This window comes from the organism of the source record quoted next, unplaced genomic scaffold (assembly GCF_019419815.1).
Source record: "Pyrus x bretschneideri cultivar Hongxiangsu unplaced genomic scaffold, Pyrus_bretschneideri_v1 Contig104, whole genome shotgun sequence".
NCBI lineage: Eukaryota > Viridiplantae > Streptophyta > Magnoliopsida > Rosales > Rosaceae > Pyrus > Pyrus x bretschneideri.
The window spans coordinates 292,244-300,670 of record NW_025999396.1 but is presented as its reverse complement, the minus strand read 5'-3'; the positions used below and the strand labels follow the sequence as shown (position 1 = coordinate 300,670).

The window sequence follows — 8,427 nt, the reverse complement described above, 5'->3', positions numbered from 1 at the left end:
CTCTTAGCCATTTTAATATGCACAAAGCGCACAGCACAGCAAGCTGGCCCAGTTAGGCATTTCATCAACACACTTGGTGAGCACTTTTGAAGGAAAATAAAACTCATGAGCATCGGAAGGGGCTCCTATTGACAGAAAACAAACGCAAAATTTAAAATCACAACTTTCCCTAAATAAAGCTCTTAAGAAAACCCTAACATCTTCATAATATTTCTTTAATTTGCATGAGCCATAAGTACGTAATACCGATCAGACAACCTCTCATTCGTTGTCACGTTGTTTCACCAAACCCAGTGCCTGGCCTTATAACAGTAGAGATAGGATAACGAGAGCACAAGAAAACCACAATTGCCATTCAAAGTCAATACAAAAACCCCCCAAAAGTTGTATATACAAAAACCTCTTAAATCACTCAAAGATCCACATTTGCTAATCTCACCTCCTTTCTAGACTCAAAAATAGCATATTTTCTACAATTACAAATTTTACTATAAAATTTGAGAGTAACAATAAAATAAACACATAAACAACCTTAAATATTTGACACAAATTGACCAAAACATGTTTCCTTCAACATTGTTGCAAGACAAATCCCTCACGAAAATTACGGTTGAAATTTTTGGAAGGCTAGGGGTGCTGAAAATAAAATCACTTGGATCAAAGCATCATTTATGGCTCCATTATGTCATTGTCCTTGCATCGTGCTCTGGTATGAACGGTGGTCACTGCATCCAAATTCATGGCTCATTGTCCGCAGCACTGCATCCAAATTCATGGCTCATCGTCCGCAAGCTGCACATTGTATCCATGCTTTAGGTCTGTAACAAATCAAGGTTCCAATGTGGAATGTTTAGATGTTCAATGATCTAATGTTTCCTCGCTAAAATGCAAGGATTGGGTCGAACATTGGTACACTTGGTTAAAACTTAAGAAAGAAAAGACAAAAGGTTGACGGGAGAGAATACATGCTAGAGACGACAGGCAATCAAGATAAGATGGCAACAACTTCAAAGTTGAAAAACCTCAATAACATCATGAACAGGTAGCTCTATATGACTGCTAGGTGAACGCCTTAACATCATAAAATACTAAGTTACAGGTTTAAGCTTGGCCACTTAATGGGCCAATTAACAGAGAAAAATGTGAACATGCAGCCAAACATAAATTTAATCGATGTAAAACAACTTTATATGAGATAAAATTCTAAATGAAAAGTTTTAAGTTTGTCTGGCCCCGAATAAAAAACTACTAGTATACAGAGAAAACTGCGCGCAAACAAACAATGTAATCTACATCAAACCTACTCTAATATGTCAGAAGTTAGAGCATGCAGCAAGTCATAATCTATATCATTGCTATATATGCATGGTATTTCCACAAGTGATGATTATTTTATAAATTTATAATACAAAGTTTCTTCTAATTAGAACATAAGAATAAGTCAGATTATGGTCATGCAGTATGGCAATTTTGGGATCCCACTTTTGATGATTACATATCAGAAGTCTGTAAGACATAAGATGAACTTGGGTAGCCTTATATTATGGATGTACCAACTGCACAAGAATATGATTGTTGATTAAGAGGGTTGGCAACAAGTCAGGAAGAAGCTTACCACCAAGCAGGGGTGGAGCCTGGAAACTTTGTTTTGTATTCACCATGTGGGCCGATATGAATTGGATAAGTTTACAACTATTGATATGTAATGGTATTAAATTCTATAACAATATAATATCAAAGATTAAACTTTATCAAATATCTATGAAGTCTTAGAAAGATGTGTAAAAAAAAGAAAAATAAATAAATCTATTTCACAGTGAACTTTGACATTCTGGGCAGTTCCCTTTCACCTACAAACAAGGTTACAAGATATTCGTCGTCAATTTTTGGAAGAGTATGCAAAATGAATCAATCAGTAGATCAGATGGTAAACATCGGGCCAATCAATTTATTATTCTTAAAGCTTGAACATTGAGGTTCAAAATTCTGACTCATTTTGAAAATACAAGTGAGAGAACTAGTTCTAAGATTAACAACGCCCGTCCACACAACTTTTAAAGCTCTTACTGTAGCATGCCTCATAATTGAGAGCCAGTTAGAGGTCATAATTTAAAATCGAACATTTCTTCACTCCCTATTATTTTAATTTTCGTTCACTCATGTTTTTACTTTTTCAAATATTATGTGGTTCCCACATGGCCTAAAAGTAGAGAGGGGCAACAGAAAAGAAAGACGACCTGGCTATTATTTCACAGGATCAGCAAGAGAGATTGGGACACGAGAGAATAAGAGAAAGAGAAAACCATGTAAAATCAGGTATACAGACCAACTTTGGGTGTACCATATGTGTGTTTTTTTTTTTCTTCTTGGTTTTAAAAGAGGGGCTTCATGGTAAAATAAATTGTGACATACGAGTTGGATCTGAATGTTCATACTTAAACTCAATACACACGAGCACACACACACACACACACATAGAATAACAATTCAAGTGGGTCAATCACATTAGCCATACAACAGTCACTTTATGGCTAAAGGAAGACACATGAAAAGATGTGCCAGACACTGGGAAGGATGAAGCAAGAATATAACTCATATCTTAGCAAAATCAGGGACAATGAAGGAAAGGAAGTAATGACATAAAGGTGTTTCGTGGTGTAATATTAACTCTGACTTGCTTATTTTCCAGCAACACCATACAAAAACAATTTAAGTGTTTCAAATGTAAGAACAATAAACGTGCCGGGAATGAATATGTTAAATGGTACCTTTAATTGAAGATTTATCATATTTCTCTTTCCTCTCATCATCATTCTTCCATTCACTATCATTGTCGTCGTCGTCATCATCATTTCCCATTTCATCTCTTCCATCATTTCCTATATCGCTCTCACTTGCCGTCTCCCATTCGGAATCATCAGTCTCTCGGCCATAGATATCACCAGCATCACCCTCACAATGGACGCCCCCATGTTTAATAGCTGCCTCTCTAAATAACCACGCTGCACGCATCTGCTTTTTAACCAATCGTTCAGCATAATCTGGAACCTTATTTTGCCTTAATGAGAGATCAGGATCATTTGACTGAGAGCATTCGTTTATGAACAGAATGGCATCTAGCAAACTCTCTTTTGCAAAGCCAAGCATGTCATAAGCCTGCGCTCTTCTCCAAAGACTTTTGGCATGACGGTTCAGTGGGTTGTGAAGACAAAGTGCACGAGTAGCATCGCTAATAGCTGCCAAGGGCTGCTGCAACAGAAGATGACACTGAGCTCGGTTACTGTACAGAACAACTCTCTCCTTTTTGGATCTCATTGGACACAATGCCAGAGCTTCTGAGTATTTAGATGCGGCACCAGATATATTTCCTGATGAGAATAGGGAATTTCCTTCAAGCTTGACCACTAGCGCTGCAGCCTGTTTAATATGGAGATCCTCTTTAGGCATATTCTTTTCCCATTTCAATCTCTGTCTGGAACTCAACAGTTCCTCTATCAATTCTTTCGTTCGGTTACTAAAAGAGTTTCTTCCTGTCCCTTGTGACTGGACACATTCCTCAAGAACATTAACAATGGAATCTCCTAGCTTCTTGTGATCACCCAGAGTTGTAATCTCCGCAAGGTCAACAAGTGCAGGTACAGCCTTATCAACCACCTATATAATGGCATTAATAATGTTATAATTTATAATCTAACATCTCATTCCATATATACCAAAACAGATGGGTTAACTTATGAAGTGCGGTAGTCTGAAATTGTGCATACAAAAAGTAATACAGTATTTTTCATTCATAATTGTTAGATTAGGAGGACAACTCTTAGAACGTATCTTCATCAAAATACTTTAACTCACATGCAGAGGTTCAAAATTTCTGATCCAAACAGTTGTTAATATGTACGAGGCATTAAAACATTCATTCAGGAAACATAAAAAAACCACTTGCTGTGACAAATAAATTGAGTCACTGGATAATGGTAATGAATATAAGGCAGAGAAGTTCAAGTTTCCATAAACATCCTTTGTGGAATACTAGTGATCGTAACTTTAACATGTAATAAGAAAACTAAACGAAACAGGCTAATATCCACCATCCAGGACCAGATGAAAAATTGCTAATGAGGAAAATACCTTATGACATGTACTCGGGTCTTGGAGTAACCAAAGAAGGCAATCAATAGTCATATACTGCCAATCATCTGATGACCGAGAAATATTACACAATGATTCGATAATACTGGGACAGCCAGCAACTGGTCCTCTACCCAGCTTATGATGGCAAACTGTCCTTAATAAACCAATACCAGCTGGTGAGTTTTCATTAACAAGTCCACCCCACATGCCAGGTAGTTTCATTAAGAATTCAGGTTTGCATATCGTAGGAAGAAACTCAGGTTTAAAGGCAAAGCAGTTAATGAGCTGGAGGGACCAGCATTGCAACTGACTAGCCCACTCTTCTGCCTTTCTGGACTCCATTTCAACACCTCCCATGCCGCGGGTGAGCAGATCACAGTGATAGCTTAACCTTCTGTCAACATACTGGTAAAAATGAGAATAGACTATTTCTAGTGAGCTCATTGCTAGTTGAATCGAAAGCTCAAGAATTTCACCATGACTTGCTACGGCAGGAAAAGTGCTGGCATAGGTAGCCAAGTGCCCTAAAGCTCGAACTGCCACTCTCTGTTCAACCCATGTTAACCTTCCTCTCAAAAGTTCAACTAAGGGAGGGATTACCCCAGCATGAACAGCACTTGCTGCAAATTCTTCCATGTTCATAGTGTATGATCCAATAATATGAGCAGCATAATAAGGAATGTATATATTCTGGTCATGAGAAAGCCAGCGACGATTCTTTAGACCCTTCCATATCAATGCAGCCATACATTCAAAGATACCAAGCTCAATGAACTCAGGGTCATTCGGATGTGCCATGGCAGTGTTCCAAAGGCCACTGATAGGTAGAACCTGGCCATCGTCATCCTGTGAAGGAAGCTCTCTAAAGAACTTCAGGATGCTGGCTCTTCGCTTACTTGGGTTCCCTTCCTTCATGACACAAAAGAAGCATCCTGGGTATGGACAGTCAGAAGACACTTTATCCATGTTCAGATTACAACTTAATATTATACAAAGCAGGGCGGGTCACCTCTTCATCTCTTGGCTGAATCAAATAGCAAGACCAATAGACAATTTATTAACATGTTAGCTTGGCATTTATCAGGAAAAAAAAATAATAACATAAAAGAAATACTGCAGCAGCAAGTAACCACTCGATCCTTAACTAATAGTTCAGCACAAGGTCCACAGGTTTAAAATCTTTAAACTGAAAATAATTGATTCTGAGTATAAAAAAAAGACCTAGAAGTGGATTTCACTAAAACAAGAAAATACTTAAGTTATATGTATCCAATAATATCCCAATCAAAGAATTTAATATACAAATTTTATTCCACCTAATTTCTTTCTAGAATCGTCCTCTTTAGTTCCAAGCATAGTTGCCAGATACGGGTTCGGTTCGAGTTCGTGGTTCGATTCGGGTACGGAATTCGGTAGTAACCTAAAGTACCATTCGTCAGAGGGTACACATAGATAGTGCGATATTCAGTTCGATTTGTTCTGAATTCGTTAAAAATATAAATTAAAAATATTTATAATATACATTTTACAATAATATTTATAGTTATTATAAACAATTATTTTTGTTTAAATTCATTATTTGTAAGCAATTATTTGTTTACAAATAAAAAACAATTAATTCACTTAATTGTCTAGTCAGAATAATATAAATATTACATCAATATGGAACTTGGGAAATGCTATCGGCCTCCGACTCTTTACTTCTTCTCTGAAAAATCAATACTCCAGATAGGACCCTCAACTAACACAATAAAAATATTAAAAACTACAATTAAACTTAATATTTTATCTCTCTTCCTCTCCCTCATCGTCTTCCCTCCACCTGACAAAAACCAGACGCACAGAGCTTCCCAAAATTCCAGTTGTTTCCATCCTCTCTTCCCAAAAATTACAGCTTTTCTGTAATCTGATTAGAAATTATTGGAGATGGTTAGATGAACCACCGAATTCACCACCGAATCCAAAAAGTACTGGTACGTCCGTACGGGTACGGAATTTGGACGGGATTTCACCGAATCTGGCAACTATGGTTCCAAGATCACATTGCTTACGATGACTTCTATGGTTTTGAGAAAACAATGCCTTCTATGACATTTTAGAAATTAGTTTGAGATCATATTGTTCTTGCCCCCAAAAAAATAGCAGGTTAGATGTGCTCCCAAAATTACTCCCTCCCTTTTCTCCCAAGTCAAATTCAAAATGGGTCAGAACAACTAAGAAGTCGATCAATTGTGTTGGAACAAGAACAAATAGAAAAAGAACCAAATCAACCAAACATGATTTCATAAAAAGATACCTGATTCTTTGTTTCCCCGTTTCACTCTTTCATGTTGGTGCATTTTAGATCTTTGTTATACATGACCAAACTATCTCAAACAACTTTTGTTCATCTCACTTCAATTCCACACACATCCTAAATCCATAATATGCCAATTCCTAGGCCGATATAGGGCATGTTTACTTACAAAGAATGAGAACTGGAATCACTTTTTGATTCTCAAGTTCCTATGTTTACTAAGATATAGGTATGTAAATCATTTCGCTTGTAAACCTTCCCGTATTTATTAACACGTAAGGAGTCGGAAAAGTGTTAGATTCCCTAAAGTCCGTAATCAAATACCTAAAAGTCAGGAATTAAATCAACCTTGAGGAGGGGTGGAGGGGGGAGGGGGGAGGGGGGAGTGGGGAGGGGGAGCTAGTTGATCCGATTCCCGTTTCTTACTTTGCCTATTTCTAAGTTCTCCCATTCGTTCCAAAGTAAACATGCCCTAAGTCTATATAATTTTCTCAATTTGCATCTTGGTAATACACTAATGCAGACCAGTGATTTTTAAACCAGCCAACAGTTAATCCAAAACCCTAAAACATAGCCATAAGACTCTCACTTCAACTTTAAGGTATTCTAACAATATCTGGCCGAAACAAAAAAAGGGACACTAACCCGAGATGGAAAAGGCCATCACTTCACTCTTTAACAGCTTTTAAATTCCTCGTCACTTTTTTCTCTACGTTGGTAAACTGGTATTTGAATATTGGACTAATACTCAGTCTTGAACCTGCTAAATCTAAACCCCCTTAAGACTCATAGGCCTCTCTCAAAACTAGTAATCCACCAAATCATCCTAAACTATCAACTTTAAAACTCTAAACCCTTCGCTTGTCGGCAGTCGAAACACCCTACCCTTTATCAAAGTAAAGGAATTTCCAAGTCCAACTTCAGAGTAAGCATTCCAACACAAACAATCAGTAAAGATACAGCAAGTTTTACAAATAATTACATCTAAAAATCCAAAAACAAAAGGCAATTCAACTTGTTCGATGAGATCCAAACTCTCAAAACGCCAAAAATCGCATTCAGAACAACATTAATTTGGCAGCAAAAACAAAAAATGGAAGAAATAAACAGGTAAATACCTCGGAAACCCCTGCTCAGTAGAGATGATTTAGCACTAAAAAACTAGCAAGTAGCAATCTTTGGAGAAAATGAAAAATGGGAAGAGAGAGAAGAAACGAAAAGTGCTTTTCTTTCGATTCCTGCTTCTGCTTCCGGGGAATGAGAGAGAGAGAGAGAGAGAGAGAGAGAGAGATAGAGAGAGAGAGTGTGTGGAGAAGTTCCGCTGTGAAACGAAAACGACTTTGTTTAAGGGGTTTCGATTCGGACAGCCGAGAAGATTGCACTGTTTCAAACGTCTTAATTCCAAGCTCACTTCCCCAGATTACGCTCTTCCGCCACGCGCGTGGTTGGAGTGGTGCGCTGGGCTTCCCTTGGGCCGTGACATGCATAACACACAAGCGCGTGGGGTTGACAACCTATTTTTGCCGGTTGTTATTGCGGCAAACGTTCAAGAGACAAATACTGAAAGAGTAACAATGGTTTGTGGGGTAACGGCGTTACGTTGGTCCCATATCTACCACGCCTGCCCTTTTACTTTCTTCTTTTTTTTTTTTTTTTTTTTTGAGTGTTTTTTTTGTCCCTCTACAATAGTTTAATAAAAGTTAATGTTCAACAATAATGTATTACCTTAACAGTGAAATGTACTGTCAAGAGTAGGGTTCTTTTTCTTCTTAATCTACATCACATTCTCTTTCCTTCCTTCTTATTTAGATGGTTACGATTAAGTCATGTCAATATCGTGTGTTGACTTCTTTATAGAGAAAAACAAAAAAGAAATTGCGAGATGAGAGAATGGAAGAGAAATAGAATGGAGAGAATTCTACTCTCTAAAGTCCACAACTTAAAGGATAACCTTAGTATAGTAATACCAAATGTCATGTCTAACCATATGAAAGTTTTGA

The 8,427-nt window shown here is 37.4% G+C and overlaps 1 protein-coding gene across 6 annotated transcripts; it reads right to left on the bottom strand.

Annotated features, from left to right (window-relative positions):
- Window positions 1-323: 323 nt before the first annotated feature.
- LOC103932141 lies at window positions 324-7,741 on the bottom strand. 6 transcript variants are annotated; one of them, XR_007253366.1, is made up of 5 exons: window positions 7,546-7,741; window positions 4,129-5,155; window positions 2,769-3,654; window positions 1,616-1,850; window positions 324-818 (listed from the first exon to the last, which is right to left on the bottom strand). XR_007253366.1 is itself a non-coding variant. In XM_048571029.1 (4 exons), exons 2-4 carry the CDS (start codon window positions 5,095-5,097, stop codon window positions 772-774), a joined length of 1,902 nt encoding a protein of 633 aa, XP_048426986.1. In that variant the 5' UTR covers window positions 5,098-5,174; window positions 7,546-7,740; the 3' UTR covers window positions 324-771. The 6 variants fall into 6 exon arrangements, 4 of the variants coding, with proteins under 4 accessions (XP_048426986.1, XP_009339962.1, XP_009339965.1 ...); XR_007253367.1 differs by having other exon boundaries at window positions 324-792; XM_048571029.1 differs by lacking the exon at window positions 1,616-1,850 and having other exon boundaries at window positions 4,129-5,174; window positions 7,546-7,740.
- Window positions 7,742-8,427: the final 686 nt, after the last annotated feature.

Bases quoted from the DNA above. Each gene is read 5' to 3' on its own strand.
- LOC103932141 (XM_048571029.1), bottom strand. From the start codon at position 5,097: ATGGATAAAGTGTCTTCTGACTGTCCATACCCAGGATGCTTCTTTTGT. The intron at 3,655-4,128 runs GTATTTTCCTCA...GCCATTATATAG, and splicing joins ACCCGAGTACATGTCATAAG to GTGGTTGATAAGGCTGTACC. The intron at 819-2,768 runs GTACCATTTAAC...GATTTGTTACAG, and splicing joins TGATAAATCTTCAATTAAAG to ACCTAAAGCATGGATACAAT.